The 23,581-nt window shown below is 47.0% G+C and overlaps 1 protein-coding gene and 1 long non-coding RNA gene across 4 annotated transcripts; one reads left to right on the top strand and one right to left on the bottom strand.

The window, feature by feature from the left end:
* The first annotated feature begins 5,816 nt into the window (after positions 1-5,816).
* LOC123068597 (uncharacterized) lies at positions 5,817-9,431 on the top strand. 3 transcript variants are annotated; one of them, XR_006431862.1, is made up of 7 exons: positions 5,817-5,956; positions 6,049-6,273; positions 6,378-6,723; positions 6,853-7,542; positions 7,644-8,100; positions 8,206-8,499; positions 8,640-9,431. It is a non-coding gene; the product is annotated as an uncharacterized lncRNA (long non-coding RNA). The 3 variants fall into 3 exon arrangements; XR_006431861.1 differs by having other exon boundaries at positions 7,644-8,499; XR_006431863.1 differs by lacking the exon at positions 6,378-6,723 and having other exon boundaries at positions 7,644-8,499.
* Positions 9,432-12,575: 3,144 nt separating this feature from the next.
* LOC123064792 (uncharacterized) lies at positions 12,576-19,094 on the bottom strand. Its single transcript, XM_044488194.1, has 16 exons — positions 18,952-19,094; positions 18,784-18,865; positions 18,538-18,684; positions 18,318-18,445; positions 17,930-18,205; positions 17,594-17,733; positions 15,333-15,421; positions 14,963-15,040; positions 14,822-14,887; positions 14,683-14,748; positions 14,460-14,579; positions 14,242-14,369; positions 13,878-14,153; positions 13,620-13,750; positions 12,931-12,969; positions 12,576-12,845 (listed from the first exon to the last, which is right to left on the bottom strand). The coding sequence occupies exons 2-16, from the start codon at positions 18,854-18,856 to the stop codon at positions 12,743-12,745; spliced, it is 1,860 nt and encodes a 619-aa protein (XP_044344129.1). The 5' UTR covers positions 18,857-18,865; positions 18,952-19,094; the 3' UTR covers positions 12,576-12,742.
* Between the last annotated feature and the right edge of the window lie 4,487 nt (positions 19,095-23,581).

Consider the following 23,581-nt stretch of genomic DNA (forward strand, 5'->3'; position numbering starts at 1 on the left):
CTAAGCCAATCGAATACCATGACATGGATGGTAAGATAATGCACGCAGTCAGATGCCTCCAAGCTCGGCAGGAACAACATGCAGCTAGCTATAGTAGTGCTGCATGCTACTCCCTCCGTCCGAAAATACTTGTTATCAAAATGGACAAAAAGAGATATATCTAAAATTAAAATACATTTAGATACATCTTCTTTTATTTATTTTGATGACAAGTATTTCTGGACGGAGGGAGTAGCTAGCAATGGAATCCACACCGCACAGGCGACAGCATGCATATATATACTCCGTATAGAGATGCCACCCGTGTGTCAGTTCAGACCACAAATGTGCAGCCAACCTGGATATTGTGTGCGGTGTAAATACCACCGTCGAGTACACTTGTATACATCCCTCTTTTTGCCGGTTGTGGTTTTTCATTTTGATTATTGTCCTTGTTTGGTTATATGAGATGCTCTTGGATCTTTGAATTTTTTAAATTCTTTTGGAAAAGGAGGAAAACCCCTGGCCTCTGCATCTGGGCTATGCATGCAACCACTTTATTAATTATTTGCAAAAGACCTTACAAAGTGATACATTAGTAAGACTGAAACCACCATCTAGACAACATCTGTCGTTACTTCTATTCAGTTGATGAAGGGATGCTAATAGTCTGGGCCTAATACCAAACAGACCTCGCAGACAAACCTAACATCTAAGACCTGAGGCCCCAACCAAGCCACCTGCCGGGTAAGGGGCACCCATCGGTCCGGCGCACACTCAGAGGTCGCCATCGCCAACTACCATCAATCCATCTTCAGAGATGTACTGACGTATCAACCTTGCCTGGTCTAACTGTCGTCGACGCCATCACGACGCCAGACAATGCCGCCATCACGCGCTCGTCCATCAACACATGCCCAGCAGCGAGACCCCGTTGCTCCATGACACTGGGAACCACCGTTGTCGACGTGTCAGATGCAACTCCGCAACTCCTTCGCGAACACCACCTGCTGCCACTGATCCCATCCCCTCCACCTGCAGTTCCTCTGCACTCCCAACCCCTGACGACACCTTCAGGAAGGTCACGACGTGAAGCGTTGCTGCCGCCAAATCCAAAGAGCATTGTAGGTTTTCACCAGGCATGAAATCGGGGTGGGTAGATTAGGCCCTCAATTGCGCCTTCATGAAGAAAAGCAACGCCCATGGATGCCGCCGCCGCTGGGATGACCAGACCGGCCAAGGTTTCCCTCGGACCCAAGGTACACCACCAGGGCTCACCGTCACCGGAGTCTGCATCCGCAAACCACCGGGACGACAATAGAGACAGCAGGAGGGAGGGGAACCACCAGATCTGACGCCGCGAAAACCACCGGAGGATCACCAACCGCACGATCCAATCCCCGGCAGCCCTCCTACCCCGCCGCGCCCGGACGAGGAGGCCAGCCAAGGGGCCGACGCCTCAGATCCTGCAGCCTCCGCCCCAGATCAGGCAGAGCATAGCCAGGCTGCCGCCACGGCTGCCCCTAGGAACCGGCCGGCCGCCACGCCGCCTCGCTCACGGAGACCGCCGTGGGCCAGATAAGGCCACCCGGAGACGAAGCGGACCATCTTAGCACTTAAAGCCACATAATACAGTATACACAGAAGAGTAAGAAGAGCTATATATTGATCAGAAAACACGTGTTTTGACCGACTCTACTGATCCAACGCGTTGTATTCAAAGTGCCTGCCGATCGATCGAGCTCGGCCGGTATACCAGAGGCATATGCTTGAGTTGAATAGCACGCTACTACTACATCAATCTTGGTCAATACTCCTACTGTCCTACTACTAGTACGGCAGTACTTGCCGGCTGGCCTTGGGACAGGCAAGTCTAGAGCCACGGACCGAAGCCACCAAGAAGTGACGAGAGTAGATATATATACACTGCGTGCACACATGTCAGTATCGGCTCGGACAGTTGCATATCCACATTTCGCGGCAGGCTATTCGGTCACGGGGGCAGCAAGGTTTGGCGTTGGGTGAGGCGATCTTTAGAGGCTTGGAAGCGGAGACGACGAATGTCGTTGGCTTGGCTGCACGCGCCAACGGGCCAACTAGGTGGAGGTGACGACGATTTCCCTGGTGCTCGATCGGCGGCCAGGCCGGCAATGCAAGCTCACGGAGTCACGGGTGCTCGGTGTATCGAACCTCTCGCTTGATGTGCAAAATGACAGGCCGGAAAAGAATGCATGAAAGAAGAAGGGAAAATACCCGCGGGTAAAGCATCCTCTCTCTCATGATGCTCGGGTGGTGTCATAATCAAGTCCTCCTTGGTATTCATTGAATTATTTTTGCCCTGAATACCAGCAATATACAGCAAATATAGCTACAATATAGTTATATACATCAACAAATCTTTGCTATTCATCTGAATACCAAGGAAGACTCCTGACGCCGCCCCTAATTGCAGTGGCGGATCTAGGATTTGAAGTTACCTGGGGCAAACTTGTAAAGGCAACAAAAATTCGAAGCCACGACAGACGATGCAATCAAAGATGACAATAAAAAATAATTGGCCAATATTGTGCATTCAGGCAAGACCATCAACACAATGAATTATTTAAAATAGTTTCATTATCAACTAGGCGAGAATTATATAACACAAAAATGTCATATAAAAATAACTTGGACTCCCGCTGGCCGAATTTTCTTATACCATCGTATCGTATTCGTAATTAATTTTAGTATTCAGCTTTCAAGAATCAAGTCAATGTGACAACAAATTATAGAATGGCAACAATTAAAAATGATAGAGCGAGAAGAGCAGAAAATAAGGGAATATCAAAAGAACCTGCTCATTGCTACGTCTGTTGACTGCTCGCTTGCAGTTCTGAGCGGGATGCGTGGTCGTGGCGATGGGGATGCTGCATCCTGCGCGGACGGCACCAGAAACAGGTGGACTTCCTTCTCCTCCAACGAACACCTCTGGTTGGAAGAACCTGGGAAGGGCCACAGCAAGGCGACAGGGGAGGGCATGGAGTAAGGTCAAGGCGGCGAGACAGGGCGACGACGTGAAGCCTTGGCTGATCGGTTTCGATCGATAGGGATTGGAACGTCAAAGCTGCGTACGGAAGTGAAATGGGCTGCATAAAGGAAAAGAATCTTATATTTTATTGGGCCTTAATCATTGGCCCATCTCCTAATCGAAGCGTTTTTCTCCCTTTATATTCCTGCTCGAAGCGTTCAGCTTCTTCTTCCTGCGTACAGGAAGCTTCTCTCGTCTCCCATGGTGGCCAGGATTAGCAGGCAGTACGGGGGTACCCTAGGTTCTCAAAATTTACCAGGGACACGACCCCACGCTGGATCCGCCCCTGCCTAATTGTGCGGGGCAGCCCTAACTCGTGTGGCCACGGGATTCAGTGGGGCCTACGGCGGCGTGGGAACGTGGATCCAGCGGTAGAGTGGCAGCTCAGCGGTGGTGCGGCTTCATGGAGGTGGCGTAGGCCCGTTTGTGGCTGGGCTCTTACTTGGCGTACCTCCTCTATCCGCGGGTGCCTGGGGCGCGATTTTTCGGGCAATGCGGCCTTCGACGGAAGATGGTGGTGGCTGACGTCGTGTGGGACACTGGAGGCGACAGTGGAAATCCAGTCGAGCCGCATCCCTACTCAACTTCCCAGACCGTTCCTTCCCCAAGACATTCAATGAAGCACACTACAAAATTTGCTCTATTTTGCGACGTTTCACTTGTGTCACGTATAATAGTTTTTCATCACGAAAAATACCCGATGATATTTTTTTTGAATGTCACCCCGACCGTTACGGAAGTGCCGACAAGAAAAATTAAATTTTGACGGTGCCGCTTTTTTCGTCACGCAAGATCGCATCTTAGTTGACGAACAAAAAAATTATCGCCGAAGCTAACTTCTGCAATGGCCTAACAATGTCACTAGAACTGTTACAGTATACAACCTGCTCGTCCCTCATCGTAGTTTTCAGTGACGATACATCCGACACGAACAACCGAACAACCATGTTTGACCAATCAACGTGTCTGACATACGGGCCCATAATCTGCTGACGTGACACTAACAGCCCAGGTTTTATCGCCGACGGTGCCCGTCAGTAATAAGTTGGGCGTCAGTTTTGACTGGTCAACGCCACTGACATATGGGCCAAGAATTTACTGACGTGGCTGCTTATATATGGGACCAGAGGTGGGGGGCGTGGCTGCTTACATGTCGGTCCATACGCTGGTGACGGTATCCATAACTGACACATTTTGTACACTCCAATAATTTGTTTTATATTTAAATTTGCTGCCAAATTGGAATAAATTTCATCATTTGCTCTCACAACTTTGATTCATAATTGGCGACGTTACACTTGAGAACCATGTGACAAAGTATTGCACAACACAGTATGACACTTGTCAGCTTCAACTGCATCCTGTTGCTCTCGAATGACATTGATGATAGCTTTAGTTCTTCCTGCAGGTCTAATAGGGCATTACATCTTCTTCATTGTAGTCTAACTGTGCCATTTCGAAACCTTCGAGTTCATTCTTGTGCTATGGCAGGGCCTTCTTGACAGATTCAAGTTTTTGTCGCTACTCTGCGAGGGTCGTCTTAATAGCTTGAAATTATTCTTCCTGCTGCTTTGCTAAGGCCTTCTTGACAATTTCAAGGTCTCCCTGTTGATCTAGCGGTTCCTCCTTGCCAGCTTCAGGCTCCTCATGCTGCTCGGCCAGGGCCTTGTTGACAACTTCAAGGTCTTCGTGCTTGCCAGCTTCAGGCTCTTGATGCTGCTCTACCAAGGCCTCCTTGCCAGTTCCCGCCTCCACATGCAGCTCTGCTAGGGCCTCCTTGACAGGTTCAGCCTCTTCATGCTCATTTGCTATACGCCCCCCCCCCCCCCTTCACAGCTTCAGTCTCTTCATATTGATCTGACATGGCCTCCTTGACAGCAATAGGCTCTTGTTCCTCTACCAAAACATTGTTGACTGCTTCAAGTTGTCTGCGTTGCATCTTCATAGGTCCAATTTCTTCATGCTGCCTCCTAGACTTGCATTCGGCTCAGCATATGTGAATTCCAACTCTCCCTACAAAAATCATATATCTAGGTTATCGATGTGGTATAATACTTAAGTATTGCACAATTCCAAAATATTAATGCATTTGCGGCAATATGTAGTGGTAAAGAAAACAAAGACAGTATATGGATTTAAATATCCTTTTTAAATAAGTGTTTAGAGGATAAAAAGTACGCTGACTAACCGGTTCAACCCGCTTTCTCTTGGAAGCGGCTGAGCTTTGCGTAACAGCCATCTGTCCTTCCTTTTTATCATGGAAAAATGCCTGCTAAGATGTAATTCAACATATTAGATTATAATCTACATTTTGTAGTACAATTTTGAATGTCAAACTATGTAAACATATTGTCACCAGAGTTGTAGGGTTTTTCTTCTCGCTTTCTTCTAGATATGTAATCATGTTTGCAAGATAGGCCAACTGCTCAACAGTTGGTTCATTCTCATCGTCGTCACAGATCCTTGTTGCGGACTGCTTGTATAATCTCCAATCCCGTTGGTGAGCTTTCCATGGCTCCTATACAACGACGCGGACAATTAAACATGTATGTACAATATGTAGAGAGCGGCGACGTAGCGGACGAGCTCGCTTGCTCCCGCTACGCGTGCCAATCGAACAAGGACATGTTGCTCCGTGTATTGAATGCGAACGTGGGACACAGGGCAAGGTACGTAATGTGGAACAGTCCGTTTAATGTGACGACATGTTCCCGCGGTACATGACGGAAGGGTCCTGGTGCATAACGATTGCGGGCGTTCCTTCCCGTCACAAAAAACGATGAGTCCCCAATGGATAAGCATAACCTGTCGCGTGCAGTTGAAACAAAAAAGGTTTATCCCTTGGACGACGGCAGAAAGCAAAGGCAAGGCGAAAGCCATGGCGACGGCGGAGGCGGGGCGCGACGACAGGTACCTGCTATATCTCCCGCTCGTGGAACGCGCTGCTGCCCGCCTCTGATTCGCCGTCTGAACTTACTACCCTGCTCCCTTCTTTGCCATAGGTTTTCCCTGCCGGATCTTGGCGGCGGCGAGTCCGTACTGGACGCCCAAACCACCCGAACTCCGGTGTGCACAGCCGTCCAGCCCAGAATTCGCGATGTAGCGGACGCGGCCCTGATAATGCAGTTAGATTTGAACAGCAGTTGCGAAGGGCTGAGTTTGTCAGCCCCAAACTCAGTGCTCTCAACTGGAAAAGACGATCCTCAGGCCCTTGGCTGGACGAAAAGGTATATATATGCATTTCTCTGCTCATGAATCTATTGTCTTTTTTTTACCATTTAATGCATGAATTGAGGAACGCTGAATCATGGGTCTGCTTGCTGTTGTGCAGCTGATGTATGCTAAAATTCGACTAGTTAAGTAAGAAAAAAGTTTTTTGACTGTATGCAATTGATTCTCTTGCGAAATTACACATGGTACGTGTTGGGCGTGAGCCTCTTGAGCCTGCAGCCTGTGCTGGAAGGGTGAGTGCCCTCGAAAAAACATTGAGATGTTGCACAGAAAAAGACTGAAACTGTCGTATTCCTACCGTCAGAGACAACATTGATTCGCTTGGAGAGGCGTATGACTATTACAATCTCTACTAGTGGGAAATTGGGTTTGGAATTAGATACCGAAAAAGCAGACTGAATGTTGAGAGGAGCAAATCTATGCAGGAGATAGTTTGTGGCTGCTCGGTTAGTACTATTTTTTGATTTTCCATCAACATGCATTCCTGTGCTGATGCATCAACAAGTAATGATTTTTTTCATCATAAAAAAAAAAGAAATCTGACATGTTGTTGTTTGATACAACCATTTTTGCAGGGTGTCCCAAAAAAAAGTAACACACGGTCCTGCTGTTGTAGGAACCCGGCCATGATATGGTTGCTCCGAACAAAATACAATGGATGGTACATAAGTGAGCACAGGACATTCCATAATCACTCCCTTGCAGATAAGTTTGGCGAGAAGGTATACTGGCCTTCGCACAGACATATCGACATATATACACGTGACCTTATCAAGCAACTTCGTGAAAATAATATTAGCATCGGCAAGGTGTACAATATAATTGGGAAGTTCTTTGGTTCAATGAGCAATGTGCCTTTCAGCAAAAGAGCATTGAGAGGGCTTTGTGGAGAGATCAGCCGGGATCAGGCAGACGATGATGTCCAAAAACGATGGAAGTTTTTGCTGAGTTGGGATCCAAAGATTCTTGGTTGTACTACAGAGTGCAGACAGATGAAGAGAGCTGCATACGGAATCTGTTATGATCAATAGGGGCAAGCAGAGCTCAATACTATTACTTTGGAGATGCCATAACTTTCGATACAACATACCATACAAACCTGTACGACATGCCATTTGGACTATTTGTAGGTGTCAACAATCACTTCCAAATTGTAATATTTGGTGGTGTGTTAGTAAGGGACGAGAGAGCGGAAGCATTTACTTGGGTGTTTACAGAATTTGTCCGCATGATGGGTGGCAAACATCTTCAGACCTTGCTCACAGGTGTGTAATGCGCTGCACTGATATTTCGATTATAAGTAGCTCATTTGCACACTTTGCCATCGTAATGACTGTGAAAACTGTGCCTTGTTGTTTCTGTGTAGATCAATGTCGGGCATGGAAGTAGTAATAGAGAAGTTCATGCCAAACACAACGCACCGCTGGTGCAAGTGGCACGTCTTGAAGAAGGCAAAGGAATCTCTTGGACCATATTACATAAAGAGGAGCAAGTTTAACATACAGTTTCACAAGATAATACACCACATGCTGACAGTTGATGAGTTTGAGACTGCATGGAAGCAACTCATAGAAACAGATGGTTTGAGAAAACACACTTACCTGACCCAAATATATGAAAAAAGAGAGAAATGGGCAAAACCATATTTGAATGGGAAGTTCTATGCCAAAATGACAAGTACATAGCACATGAGAGTGCCAACCATGTGCTTAAGGGTTATGTCCAAGCAAGTTGCCCCATGCATCTATTTTGTTCGGCAGTACATGAGGCTCCTTTTTTATCAAGAGGCAAATGAGAACTATGAAGAAAGACGTACAAAGATAGTAAGTTTACTTTAGTTTCTCTTACTTGATTTAAGAAGAAAAAAAGCAACACCCTTCTGTCATCAGTGCATGCACTGTGTCATGTAACTTAGTCCTTTCATCCAGATTTCCCCAGTTATGAAGATGAACACACCACTTGAGTTGCATGCTAGCGATATATATATATGTACTGGAGCTATGTTTGGGAAATTTGGTGAAGTCCTGTATGAAGCAGGGCAGTACAGGATAGAGGAGATCAGCAAACGCAAGACATATTTTGCCCAAAGTTATCACCCAGAGAAATATGACAAATGGTGCAGGGTTGTGTACAAACTGGATGCTCTTGATGATGGCACGCGACTCATATGCGAGTGTGGTAATTTTGAGCACACATGCTTGCTCTGCTGCCACGCAGTTAAGGTAACAACAAAATTATGATGATAAAGATGCATCAGTGTTTTTTTTTTCTTTTCCTTGTGTGTGTACGCTCAGAAAAGGCATTTTTATTTGGGGGCACATAATTAACCATAACCAGGTACAAAATTATGCCATTTTCGCAGGTCCTTGATTTCCTTGGTGTAGATAAGAAAACAGCAAAGCACATTGTGAAACGTTGGACAAAGGATGCGAGAGATGTGCTGCCGAGCATTTGGCATATCTTCAGAAGGACAACATTGATGTAAACCCAGTAACATTTAGACACTCGAACTTGTACCGCCGAGGAGACGCAAATACAACTGCATATGACTGAGGAAAACAATGGATAAATTGACACCTATAGCATCTGGAAGACAGGTTTAAGTCAGAAAACAATAAAGAAAGAGGGTTGATTGCATTGCACCCAGCATCCAACGCGTGTGCGAGTAATGCTGAAGGTAGAGGAATTGGTAATTTCATCGGGTTAAGAGCTCCAGAACGAAAGCGTAAGCTAGGCCAACAACCACTAGCAGGGACAAACCCATATGATGATCGAGGCGCAAAGAGCAGAAAAATGCAAGCAGGCAGCAAATGCAATAACTGCTGATGGATGTGGTACGAGCAAGCAAACTCGCTTCAGTAGCATATGTCGGGAGCCAGGTCAGAAGAGCACCACTTGCCCACGGAGGGGTAATCTTCCCCGGAAAAAAGGGAAGAAGCAAAATGCTCAAACTGTGGAGTTGGTGGTCACAGGAAGAACACTTGCAATAACCCAAAGGTGGTTCTGCATGTTGTCGAAAATGCAACTTCAGAACAGCATGCAATTTGCGTCTGAGTTGGTTAGACTTAGAAATTTGTATTGTGCTGTTGAGGGCTCCGTAGCCATTACCTAGAAGACTATCGCAACAATAAACTGTCATCGATCAATGTGAACAGCTGTAATCTGTTTATCTGTCTTTGTATTTGTGTGCCTGATGAACCTTATGTATGATGAATCACATTTTTCAGTGTGCGCTGGAATATAGCTGGCCAAACGGGCCGGCACGGCACGGCCCATCCTAATCGTGCCTGGCACGGCCCGGCCCGCCTAGGCACGATTATTATACGGGCCGTGCCGTGCCAGCCCGCGTGCTGCAGCCTGCAGCCCAGGCACGGCCCGTATGCTAATCGGGCCGGCCCACCGGCACGCCAGACCCACTAATCTACCTCCTATTTTGCGCACTGGGCGTTTTTTAGCCTATTTTTACCTGTTGGCCCATATTAGGATACATAAAAAAATATAAAAAAGTTAATCGGGCCGTGCTGTGCCGGCCCGCGTGCTCGCCCTTCAGGCCCAGGCACGGCCTATGGCGTGCCGCGTGCCGGGCCCGGCCCGTTTAGCACGTGCCGTGCCGTGCCAGGCCCGTGCTACCGGGCCGGCCCAACTATCCCGGCCCGTTTGGCCAGCTATACGCTGGAATCTAATATGATGTGTGCATGATCACCCACATTTTCGTTAGATTTCGTTCCAGTTCAACAAAAGAGATAATCCGTTTACTGCCTTGTCATCATCAAAAAGAAAATCAGTTGTTTTTGTTTCTGCGCCTCACTTATACATCAGTTTCTACCAATGTTTCTACTACTACACACCTGGCCAGTGACAAGCAATGCTTTTAATGTGATTGCATACTAAATAGTGCTTAAAGGTCTAAATGCAGTCCTGGCGTGCACCTCGGGCAGGAATTCATGCAGTTTGATTTTCAAACTGCTGGCGAGGGCTCCTCATTCCTCAAGAACATCTACTTAACGATGGGGCTGCATCTTCCCACTCGCCTCACGCCGTAGTCTCGTTTCACCTCCAACTTTAAGGTCAGACAACATGTTAAGCACTGAACGATGGCTACCCCCGATTTCACCGAGAGCACCGTCGCCCCTGCTTCCTCCGGTTCCACCTGCAATGCGCTCGCTATTGGCGCTGGTCAAGATGCAAGGTCTGACGACGATGGTGATGCTGTCGCTGCTCATGCGGGCCGGTGCTCTTTTGCAGCATGGTCTCCAACCGTATCCCATAGCCAGACTCCCCCCGTTACGTCGTCGTTTGCACCTGTCGCACACGTTGGTACAGTGCCGAAACGCCGCCACAAAGTCCACGATGTCCGTCTGCATGCACCGCGCAAACGTCGCCGCTTCCGTCCAGCGTATGCATTTAATTATCCACCGCGCACACCCCAGAATACCGCATCCATCCCATATCCCATAGCCAATGGACGCCTGGCGATACCGTGTCCGGGCGAGCCCGTCCGCGCCATGAGATTTTCGATGTATGTACTTGCTATTATATGAAGTAATTAAACTACTAATTTGTACATTGTCAGCACAATTTACTCCAGAGGAAAATCAATATGAAAGGGCATAATAACTGAACCAGAACAACATAGGATCAAAGTCTGGAGAAACAATTTCCATGAAAAAAAGTTCGGACAACCAAGAAGCTCGTCAATAAAGTAAAAAGGATTAATTAGCTGATAGATTAGATCTTATGACCTTTCATTTAATTAGAACATCATACCCATACTAGAAAATCCTAACCATACTAGAACCCTAGATAGAATGACCCACAATCTTAATCCGGATAGAACACTAAAAGTTGTACTAGTACAAGTAACACAATCTTAGATTGCATCTCCGACTCAACAAGGAACTAGATGCGCAGATCTCGACGGATCTTGTGGTCACTCTTATAAGGATATGCTGTATTTACGGAGGGGCTGGGGTTAATCAAGCGGGCCTTACAAACGTTCTGGAGGGAAGGAAATTTTTTGACGGAAAGGCTCGGCTAGCTGTAGCCTGTAGGGAATGCTACTTTGGAGGGAAGATATTTTTTCGAGGAAAGGCTAGTTTGAGGGAAAGATTTTTTGAGGGAAAGTCAAGTGGAAGGAAGGATCGCACGTAAGTGTGTTATAGGTTGTACCATGTTACACGATCTGATGCACAATATATTTGTAATTGTGCATGTAACCTCAGCCCTGTACATGGTCATATGTGAAGTGTGATGGTGTCATGGGGGTGTTTTATTTTAAAAACAAAGTCGTGTCGTCAGTTATCACGTCATATCTTGGCCATCCTACATACTCCTGCACGACAGACCTCGTCCTCAACGCGTCGTGAACATCTTGCAACAACATAAATCCAAGCATACTCTGTCGTTTTTAGTCAAGATGATGCATGGTGCATTGGATTTTGAAATGTCGTTTGTGTACCACCCTTATGGCACTTTTAGGTTCTTTCTATGCATTTATAGTCAATTTTCATTACAAAATGTTTAAAAACACACCTACTAGCCTATGCAATTAGGTGAAGTTATGAATGGGGTCTTTTGGATGAACTATTTGCATGTTTTAATTTGAATTGCTTGATCCGTGCAACTATATGTGTGTTCATGGTTTTTGTTGTTAAGCATGTCGAATGTGAATCATTCAAATGATTGATGAAATAGTATAAAATAATTGTTGACATGTGTGTGGCTGGCTAAAAGAATTGAGGAAAAAATATCTTCTAAATATAGGGGATGGTTAGGTCCGGCCACCTTAGGCCTAATTTGGTTGCAAGGGGATAGCATCCCAGGGCTACAATCCTCGACCGGGGGATTTCCATGGCCAACGAGGATCCTCTCCTCCCATCACGGGAAGATCACCACGTCAGTTTGGATGATGGGGGAAGGGGAGGAGAACGCTAGGTGTAGCGCGCTCAACTTAGTCGCCGGAGGAAATCGCGGGGTGAAGGAGATCGCTAGCCTCTCGCGCGGCCAATTGTGGCTTTTCTCCCTGATCTCTCTCGGCGTGGATCTCTCACCCAGGGAAAGGGCGAGGATTGGGGCCGAATATCCCCAGCGAGCGAGCGACCAAATGCGGCTGTGGTTTTCCACGGGCTGATTTGCGCCGTGGGCTCTGCACCCTGGGTTATGACGGGGATCCCCCCGGGGTCATGGGGTACCAAACGAGCCCTTAGAGGAGCAAAATTATCCTCCACTAAAGATACTCTACCGTATCCTCCTCTGAATTATTGGGGATCAGTTAGAGATGCCCTAGGTCTGTTGCCAGTTGTAATAATGGCCGATTGATGGCTTTGTTAATTTAAATTTACCGGGGGGCAAATATACATGAAAAAAGTGTTTGCAAGTACCACTGATGCTTACTACACAGGGTCAGCTTCACAAGCAGACCTAGTCAACATGTTGACAATACAGGCATGGCGATAAAAATTCACGTTAGTCATAGCGGAATTCTTGATCAAGAAATTCCAGTAAATTTGTTCCCTCCTTTCGTTCATGCCACGAAGGATAGCACCAATATGGCTTAGGCACATGCCATCTATTAAGACGAAATCATAAATATGTTCATGAATCGTGCATATCAGAATCAAGGTCCTACTGAATGCATAACTAATCAAAAATACCTGTTTGGGCTAGGAACTGTTGTAATATTGTCAGCAGTCCTACACATAAACCAAAAGAAACTGTTTTTAGTTTTAACATATACAACAATATCTCAAAATCATGTAAGGTTGGCCAGTTCATATCATCATATACTCCCTCCGATCCGAATTACTTGTCTTGGATTTGTCTAGATACGGATGTATCTAGACTCATTTTAGTGCTAGATACATCCGTATCTAGACAAATCTAAGACAAGTAATTCGGAACGGAGGGAGTATATGCCAAGACAAGAAGAGGCGAAATGAAGAAGTGCAAAATCAAGTTAAGACTTACAAACTGGCATGTGCTCAAACTAAAAGGAACATGAACAAGCAAGATAAACAAACAGACAAACAAATCAAGCAATAGACATGAATTCCAGGCTGAATTAATTAGTGTTATGCACATGATACTGTAATATGATGCATATTTAATATCAGTTTGTAAGCTAGAATCAAATGGCTTAATCATACTAGTATAGTACATACATTGTTTACCAGATGCACACAGTTTTATTCCAGGGTATGATGACCCAAAAATCAATTATAGACGAATAAAATGATAGTACACATCTTGTGGAGGCAACTGTACTTCACTCAAGCCTGAATATCATGCACATGAAAAAAACTTGCATGCCACACAAAAACCTACATAATTATTGAAAACATACCCTTCTGCATCAAAATTCTCCAAGAGTTTCAGAATTGTATCCCGTGGTGTGTAGGGAGTTTCTTCCAAGCCATAGAAGTTCATCCCAATAAAGTTCGCATTAGAATCTATAAGAGGGCCTCCAATCCCAGCCTAGCACAAGACAAACGTAACCAGTAGAAAAAACATGGTACTTGTAAGCTATACAGATATGCTGATGGATTAAACTGAACATACTTCCACCCTAAAGATAAAATACAGTGAAACTAACACATCATACCTTTGTGATTTGACAAGTGGAGATCCTAAGATCTTTACAGTCAAGTTCATTTTCTTTGTTGATCACTACCCCACTTGCAGCCATTAATTTTCCTGATTCATAGACACGCCCTATGGCTAATACCTCCGAATGAGTGCCAGTTTTCACCTTATTGTCAATAATTGCTGTCCGAGTACAGCGAAATTTATTTATGATGATGACGGCGACATTATAATGCAGATCGTAATGTTGCAACATCCCTGGGACATGTCGCTTATCTGGAAGGTGCACTTCAATCTGCAATTAACGATATACACTGAGAGTAAAGCAGTATTCAAATGAACAAGAAAAGGGCTATTTAAACATTTATTAGAAGAGTAATAACCTTTAAGTTATCAGCAACCTTGCTTTCATCGTCATTACTTCTAATCAAATTTCCTGAGGTCAGAACTCTTGTGGTGAACCGATTGCAGTCTATGAATACACCTGTGCAAGCAAAAAGCCTCGCTTCTCCTACGAAAGTTAATAATTAAGAACATCAGTTAGTGACGAAACAGAAGAAAAAGATACCAAAAATAATGAGCTTACAATGAGTACAATTACCTCTGAATGAAGCAAGTGCTACAACAACTCGAGACATATTTGAAGCTGCTCTTTTCGTGACTTTGTTCCAGATATCTTCACTAAATTCCTCCTCAAAACTATAACGCAGACGCTTGCCATCTGGTCACAGAAACATGGCATAATAGTTAAGGGGGTGCTGAAAAGAGTAGTCAAATGTGCAACAAAATAGAGTAATCAGTAAAATAAAAAAGAAATAACTTACTGTCCTCCAAAACTGGTAAGGGGTAACCACGAGACCTAAACTTATCTCTTCTAGCATCCAAGGATACTGCACAACATGGTAAAATGATTGATGACCAATGTGTTAATAATGATAAAGGAAACTGAAAGCAATGACTCACCGAAACCCCAGTCATACGGCCACCGACGAATAGAAGGCAGACTCTCTAGAATTGTATCCTCGAGTCCTATTGCCACAGGGTGAAGCAATTAGTGACCATGCGTGACCAATGATCAACATGTAACATTAGAAGTGACCCAACCTGAATTAAGTTCTGGGTCACATATAGTACATATGGAAGGTTCCTGCTTTTTATTTTTCATCTCCTGCCTTGAGCTGCCTAAAATGGAAAAGACGAAACAAGGAATAAGCATAACTTAGAACGCCGAAAAGCACTATGAAGGTCAGGTGTGTATTCTCACAAACTTACATAGCATATCCATATACTTAGTATGAACTAAATAGAACATGCTATAATATGATAGTATCATAATAAGTATATGCTTAAAACTAAAGATGTGTACTGCTGATAAGGATTATACAGATGATCATCGAAAATAACATTGATGATGATGAATTGGCTGACAGTGGATAATTTAACTGTTTTTAAGGAGCGAGTCTATTTTCCTTGCCTTCTAAATCGGACTTGTGAGATTCAGGAGATACTCGTGCCTTGCTTGCGCCTCTTTCAGTTTTACTACCTCTTTTCTTACTTGTGTCCCTGCAGCAAAATGCGATATACTCATGAGTAAATCCACAAGAGTAAAACATAGATCATAGGTATGCATCACTACCAAAAAACTATAAAACTGAAGTGCCAAACAGTGGCAAGATGGAAAAAATAGGAATTGAACCCAGATGGTACTAAAAATTTCAACAACAGAGAAAATGGTGAAAACACTATATCATTACTAAAGGAACCTTGACTACTTCCCATTTAAACAAGTATAATAGGTTCAACATGGACACCAGATTCCTAATCGAGTACACGACAACTGTAAGACGGGCTTGATAAGACTGGTGATATGGATGCAAGTGTTAAGGTAACTCTGCTACTTGTTCAGTTACACATGGAGCAAATAACCAATTTGTTATAAAGGCAAATGCTCTCAAATGAAGATCACCTACCAAATGTCATTATAAGCTACAAAAGCATCAAAACAGCTAATAAGCCATCATATTGGCGCAGACACACACATTTCAAAATTGTTTGACATTCAACATGGTTTCTAGTACAGTTATGTATGAAGTCTGAATTTGTTTCCGTCCAACCTCGGCTGTTGATGTGCAATATTATTGTTCAGTACTTCACTTCCTATGTTTGTTGATGTGTAGTCAGCTCCCTGGAAACTCCAGCATGAACAATAAGTTCGGAGAATAGACAGATCGTGCGGTGCCCCCCGCGTCGCCCTCCTCGAGCAAGGCGACCGGGGCGGTTCCCCACCCCTCCCCCTCCCCGCGAGTCCTCGCCCCCCTTCCCCCTCGCCGCTGCCGCCGGCGGGCGCGGCCGGGCGTTGCCCGCGCGGCGCCCCGCAGTCCGGCGGTGGTGGCCCTCCTTCTTCCCCCGTCGCTGGACCCCGGCTCGGGCGAGCGGTCCTGGCGGCGGAGCCCTTCGGCCGGCGGCGTTCCGGCACGGATCTGGACGGCGGCGGTGCGGTGGCGTTGCCCCTTGGCGGCGGTGACGGCCCATGGCTTGCGGCGGCCGGCGGCACCCGGCTGGCCCAGATCTAGGCCCTACGGGCCCGATCTGGGTCGGGGCGGGCCTGCTGGGTTGCCGCAGTGGGCTGTTCTCCGATGGTTTCCGGCGAGCTCCTCGCGACAAGGACGGCGGCTGCTGTGCCGCGACTGCTGCAGCACGGCGGCGGAGCTTCACGGGCCCACGTTGGGCCTGGCCGGACAGGGGGTTTGGTGTGCCTCTGTTGCTATGCCCGGTCTGCTACTGCCTAAGCCGGTGGAGGTTGTTCCCTCCCTCATGGCTGCGGTGCTGCCGGTCCTTGTCTTCAGATGTCTCGTTTGGATCCGGCCGGCCTCGCTTCGTTGGCCGTGGTGAGACGACAGCGGTGTCCTCGTGATTGTTGGCGCATGTTGGTGGGCGGCGGGTGTGGTGGAGCCGAAGGTTGGTCCTGGGTGGTGGGTGCGAGAGGTCAGGAGAAATCCATGTCGGGTCTTGCTGGCACCAACGCGGTGATGCCTGTGGGCGCCGCCATCCTTCTTGAAGGGCGTCGGGTGACCCTCTCCCCCCCTCTACCCTCCGTGTGCCGGGAGAAATCCTAGGATTCGTCCAGGCAGCAGCGTCGTCATCGTCGCATTCCTTCTTGAAGGTGGTGCTTGGTACACGGCAACTCGGTGGCTTTGGAGCGTGGTGGTTATCTTCGGTGGGCGCAGCGATCGCGGTGTGCCGTAGCTTTCGTTGATCCGGCGTTGTTGGCATTTCTTCTCTTATTTCCTCTTGTTATTTCTTTTGGGCGTGCTTGTGCTGTTTGCCCCAGCGTGGTTCGGATTGTTGTATCGGGTGGTTGCTATATCAATATAGCGGGGCGTAAGCCTATTTCGGTAACAATAAGTTCGCAACAAGCAAACGAGATGTCCTACGGTTATCCAGATATTGCTTTGGTTAGACTACGCCTGCTGTTATCCAGCATAGAATACGACTAGAGGTGACAGTTATAGCAAATTAACCAAAGAGTGTATGATGCAAATTTATCTACCTCATAAAGAGCAAGAGACCACTATTATACCAAGTGCAATCTAGATTGAACTTTCCATCATTTCCATTTTTCCTAAGCATTTATGTTCCAAGTGCATACAAACTAGTGAGCTCAAATAGGGAAGGATAAAGAAGCATGTATAAGCCAATCAGAGATTCTGTATCTGATGAGTGTAGAAGACATACCAGCACGGGGGTGTTCTCCTAAAATGCATCAGAAGTTCAAGAATTTTATTCCTTGGTAGGAACGGAGTCTCTTCCTTAGAATAAAAGTTCATCCCGACAAAGTCACCATTAAAATTAACAAGGGGCCCTCCAACTCCAGTCTAGCAAAAGAATAAAGTGACGTTCAGGCAAGCACACAAATTTAGTGATCCTGAACAAGGTTTGCATAACTGAAAAGGGGGATACTTTTAGTGCCCCCAAAAGATATAGTTCATTGCATATGTTGGTAGCCACTGATAATATGACATTATTAATTTATTTCATGCAGAGAAGTAAAGAGAGAAATGAACTGTGCACCATAGTGATTTCACATGTGGAGATCGCAAGCTCCTCGCGGTAAATTCTCTTCCCATTGTCAGTCAACATCCCAGTTGTGCCAATTAATTTGCCTGAGTCGAAGCAGCGCCCAACAGCAACTACTTCACTATGAGACTCAAATTGCCGCTGATGATCTAAAAATGCTGCGCGAAAAACATGGAAGGCCATGATGCTGATAACAGCAACATTGTATTTTAAGTCATAGTAGTCCAACCATCCCATGGAAAGATGATTATTTGGAAGGCGCACTTTAACCTGCAATGATAATAAAGCACACAACATGAACACACATCAGTTCGCAGAATGGTTACCACGATCGCAAATCAGCAAGCAACAAACAGAGCACAGGAAAATTGGCAGTACCAACCATCATATCTTGAAAGATATTGCTATCATCATCAGTAGATCTAAGCAAACTTAACGAAGTCAAGAAACTTGTAGTAGTTGAATTGCTCTCAATAATTATGCCCGTGCACGCAAAATACACCGACTTTCCTGCACAGATCGTAATTTCAATTTTTCAGTCACAAGCAACGTAACTAATGATCAGGTACAAATTTGCAACCAAAGCCGACTTGTATAATCACCGTTTTCTTTATGGAATGAAGCGAGCGACACGACACTGTCATCTATGTGTGCCGCGACTTCTTCGGTGAGTAGACTCCAGGCACCTTCACCGGAATCACTTGAGGCGCCGAATTCCTCTTCGAGAGGATTGACTCGAATCATATTTTCTAATTCAGGAAGCCCTATTAAACACAGCTCTGTTCGAGTGCTATAGTACAAATCGTACTTGCAGAGAAGAAAGTAGCAAAATTGAAATCAATCCTCACCGCTACTTATGCGCATTTTTTTGCGTTGTTTATTCGAGCTTCCAGGTTGAACATCCCCTCGCTCGATCTGCATCTTTCTAGCCTGGAGAAAAAGGAAGAAATCTGAGTCGTCATTAGCAGTACAAAGATTATACGAAGTTGGTAGGCTAGATTGTTGAGTGTGGATACTTTTGGACGGGGCCGCCCGCCGAGGGCCTCTTATCTCGAAGATAGTCGGCGGCGAGCTGGACGGTGCCTGGAGGCGGCGACACGGGATAGAAGTGTCCGGCGACGTCGATCTGCCAGAGTAGGAGGCTAGGAGCTCGATAGACGTGGCTGCCGGCAGAGGACGTGATCAATGGCGGAGCCGCTGCGGGGCGAGAGGAACGGCGGCGCGGGTGAAACCTAGCATTTTACTCGGAGCATCTATTTTCAATAGGGATTCAGGGTGGACACGGTCCGGTCCGGTCCCTGACCGAGCCTTCGTTTGGACCGGCCGCCGGCGGTCCGGACCGGACCGGACCGAGCAGGCGAGCGGTCCTGTTTCCAGGGACCGGACCGGCGGCGTCAAAGCCCGGGCCAGCCCGAGTGGACCGAATGGACCGGCCAGGCCACCAGCGTCGATGTGTGCGGTTGCTGCGGCGAGGTGGCGTACGTGCGCTACTGCTGCGATGAGGTGGACGGCGTGCGCGAGCGCTGACCTGCGCGAGAATTGACTGACAACTGAAAGTTTGACGAAACTGACGAAGTGGATTTTCTGAATCTGATGAAACTGAATCTGACTGTTTGAATATCCCTACAAGACCGGCTGCACCAACGTGAGATTGTCTCACGTAGCTCTCTCTCCGTAACAACTAGTCCTGGTCTCTAGTGCATGAACTGCATGATCTCATGAGCTTATCTAGATGAGTTTGTTACGGAGGTTGTGTTGGCGTAGTGGCCGCACCTGCGTGCTCTTCTTCCCTGTATATCTGTAACACTCGACAGATGAATGAACATACAAGCTGTTTCTCTCCCGTTATTCCTTATTTCACTGACGAAACTGACAAAACTAACATGCGCGAGAAATCCCGACGAGCATGAGGGACTCCTCGAACAGCAGCGGCGGCATCACCTTCAGAGCGTCCGGATGGTGCCCAGTTATTCCTGGTGGTGCCGGTGAGTCGTTCGCCTACCTGGGCCAGCTGGTGGCCTGTGTACGTGATGTCTCCATGGCAGGAATTGCTGCCAGTTTGGGGTCGACTCCATGGTCGAGAACTTCAGATCGGCGGCGGTGCACGCATGGCAACGACGGCGAGCGGCGCCAAGAGGCGATGGCGCACTGGGAGGTGAGGAAGGGATAAGAGGGGAAGCGCGAGGACATGATGGTTCACACGGGGGCTGCCGATGGCCACGACGACGAGGAACGGCGCGGCGGTGACTACCTTTTCTCGGTCCGACCGAGCGGCTCGGTTAAAGACCAGACTGTTGGAAATATGCCCTAGAGGCAATAATAAAAGTATTATTATATTTCAATGTTCACGATAAATGTCTTTTATTCATGCTATAACTGTATTATCCGGAAATCGTAATACACGTGTGAATACTTAGACCACAATATGTCCCTGGTGAGCCTCTAGTTGACCAGCTCGTTGTGATCAACAGATAGTCATGGTTTCCTGACTATGGACATAGGATGTCGTTGATAACGGGATCACATCATTAGGAGAATGATGTGATGGACAAGACCCAATCCTAAGCATAGCATAAAAGATCGTGTAGTTCGTTTTGCTAGAGCTTTGCAAGTGTCAAGTGTCTCTTCCTTCGACCATGAGATCGTGTAACTCCCGGATACCGTAAGAGTGCCTTGGGTGTATCAAACGTCACAACGTAACTGGGTGACTATAAAGGTGCATTACAGGTATCTCCGAAAGTAGCTGTTGGGTTGACACGGATCGAGACTGGGATTTGTCACTCCGTATGACGGAGAGGTATCTCTGGGCCCACTCGGTAATGCATCATCATAATGAGCTCAATGTGACCAAGGTGTTGGACACGGGATCATGCATTACGGTACGAGTAAAGTGACTTGCCGGTAACGAGACTGAACAAGGTATTGGGATACCGACGATCGAGTCTCGGGCAAGTAACGTACCGATTGACAAAGGGAATTGCATACAGGGTTTGATCGAATCCTCGACATCGTGGTTCATCCGATGACAACATCGAGGAGCATGTGGGAGCCATCATGGGTATCCAGATCCCGCTGTTGGTTATTGACTGAGAGCGTCTCGGTCATGTCTGCATGTCTCCCGAACCCGTAGGGTCTACACACTTAAGGTTCGGTGACGCTAGGGTTATTAGGAAGACTAGTATGTGACTACCGAATGTTGTTCGGAGTCCCGGATGGGATCCTGGACGTCACGAGGAGATCCGGAAGGGTCCGGAGGTAAAGATTTATATATGGGAAGTTGTCAAACAGACACCGGGAAGTTTCGGGGTCATACCGGTATTGTACCGGGGCCACCGGAAGGGTTCCGGGGGTCCACCGGGAGGGGCCACCCCTCCCGGGGGGCCACATGGGCTGCGTGGGGCAGGGAGCCAGCCCCTGGTGGGCTGGCCGCACCCCCTCCCTTGGGCCCATGCGCCTAGGGTTGAGGGGGGAACCCTAGAGGGGGCGCCCCCCTTGGCTTGGGGGGCAAGCCACCCTCTCCCCTCTCCCCTAGGCCGCCGCACCCCCCCTAGATGGGTTCTAGGGGGCCGGCCCCCTTCTCCCTTCCCCCTATAAATAGAGGGGTGAGGGGAGGGCAGCCGCACCACCCTCCAAGGCGCAGCCCTCCCCTCCCCAACACCTCTCCTCCTCCGTTGTGTGCTTGGCGAAGCCCTGTCGGAGTACTGCCTCTCCACCATCACCACGCCGTCGTGCTGCCGGTGGAGCTGTCTTCCTCAACCTCTCCTTCCCCCTTGCTGGATCAAGAAGGAGGAGACGTCTCCCGTCCCGTACGTGTGTTGAACGCGGAGGTGCTGTCCGTTCAGCACTTGGTCATCGGTGATTCGAATCACGTCGAGTACGACTACATCATCACCTTGCAAGCTTCCGCACGCGATCTACAAGTGGTATGTAGATGCAAACTCTCTCCCTTGACTCGTTGCTTAGATGAACTCATAGATGGATCTTGGTGAAACCGTAGGAAAAATTTTAATTTTCTGCAACGTTCCCCAACAGTGGCATCATGAGCTAGGTCTATGCGTAGTTCTCTTTGCACGAGTAGAACACAATTTTGTTGTGGGCGTGGATTTTGTCATCTTACTTGCCTCTACTAGTCTTTTCTTGCTCAACGGTATTGTGGGATGAAGCGGCCCGGACCAACCTTACACGTACGCTTACGTGAGACCGGTTCCACCGACTGACATGCACTAGTTGCATAAGGTGGCTGGCGGGTGTCTGTCTCTCCCACTTTAGTTGGAGCGGAATCGATGAACAGGGCCCTTATGAAGGGTAAATAGAAGTTGACAAAATCACGTTGTGGTGATTCGTAGGTAAGAAAACGTTCTTGCTAGAACCCAATTGCAGCCACGTAAAAGATGCAACAACAATTAGAGGACGTCTAACTTGTTTTTGCAGCGATTGATCATGTGATGTGATATGGCCAGAAGTTGTGATGAATGATGAATTGTGATGTATGAGATCATGTTCTTTGTAATAGGATTCACGACTTGCATGTCGATGAGTATGACAACCGGCAGGAGCCATAGGAGTTGTCTTTATTTTTTGTATGACCTGCGTGTCATTGAATAACGCCATGTAAACTACTTTACTTTATTGCTAAACGTTAGTCATAGAAGTAGAAGTAGTCGTTGGCGTGACAACTTCATGAAGACACGATGATGGAGATCATGATGATGGAGATCATGGTGTCAAGCCGGTGACAAGATGATCATGGAGCCCCGAAGATGAAGATCAATGGAGCTATATGATATTGGCCATATCATGTCACAACTATATAATTGCATGTGATGTTTATTATGTATTATGCATCTTGTTTACTTAGGACGACGGTAGTAAATAAGATGATCCCTTATAAAATTTCAAGAAGTGTTCTCCCCTAACTGTGCACCGTTGCTACAGTTCGTCGCTTCTAAGCACCACGTGATGATCGGGTGTGATGGATTCTTACGTTCACATACAACGGGTGTAAGACAGTTTTACACAGCGAAAACACTTAGGGTTAACTTGACGAGCCTAGCATGTGCAGACATGGCCTCGGAACACGGAGACCGAAAGGTCGAACACGAATCGTATGGAAGATACGATCAACATGAGAATGTTCACCGACGATGACTAGTCCGTCTCACGTGATGATCGGACACGGGCTAGTCGACTCGGATCGTGTAACACTTAGATGACTAGAGGGATGTCTAATCTAAGTGGGAGTTCATAATTTGATTAGAACTTTATTATCATGAACTTAGTCTAAAACCTTTGCAAATATGTCTTGTAGATCAATGGCCAACGCTAATGTCAACATGAACTTCAACGCGTTCCTAGAGAAAACCAAGCTGAAAGATGATGGCAGCAACTATACGGACTGGGTCCGGAACCTGAGGATCATCCTCATAGCTGCCAGGAAACAATATGTCCTAGAAGGACCGCTAGGTGACGCTCCCGTCCCAGAGAACCAAGACATTATGAATGCTTGGCAGTCTCGTGCTGATGATTACTCCCTCGTTCAGTGCGGCATGCTTTACAGCTTAGAACCGGGGCTCCAAAAGCGTTTTGAGCACCACGGAGCATATGAGATGTTCGAAGAGCTGAAACTAGTTTTTCAAGCTCATGCCC

The sequence above is a fragment of the Triticum aestivum genome, chromosome 3B, assembly GCF_018294505.1.
Source record: "Triticum aestivum cultivar Chinese Spring chromosome 3B, IWGSC CS RefSeq v2.1, whole genome shotgun sequence".
In the NCBI taxonomy this organism is placed as follows: Eukaryota; Viridiplantae; Streptophyta; class Magnoliopsida; order Poales; family Poaceae; genus Triticum; species Triticum aestivum.

Coding starts and splice junctions, on each gene's coding strand:
- LOC123064792 (XM_044488194.1), bottom strand. CDS start 18,856: ATGCAGATCGAGCGAGGGGATGTTCAACCTGGAAGCTCGAATAAACAA. Junction 17,734..17,929: donor CCACATGTGAAATCACTATG/GTGCACAGTTCA, acceptor TTCTTTTGCTAG/ACTGGAGTTGGAGGGCCCCT. Junction 12,970..13,619: donor GAGAATTTTGATGCAGAAGG/GTATGTTTTCAA, acceptor GTTTATGTGTAG/GACTGCTGACAATATTACAA.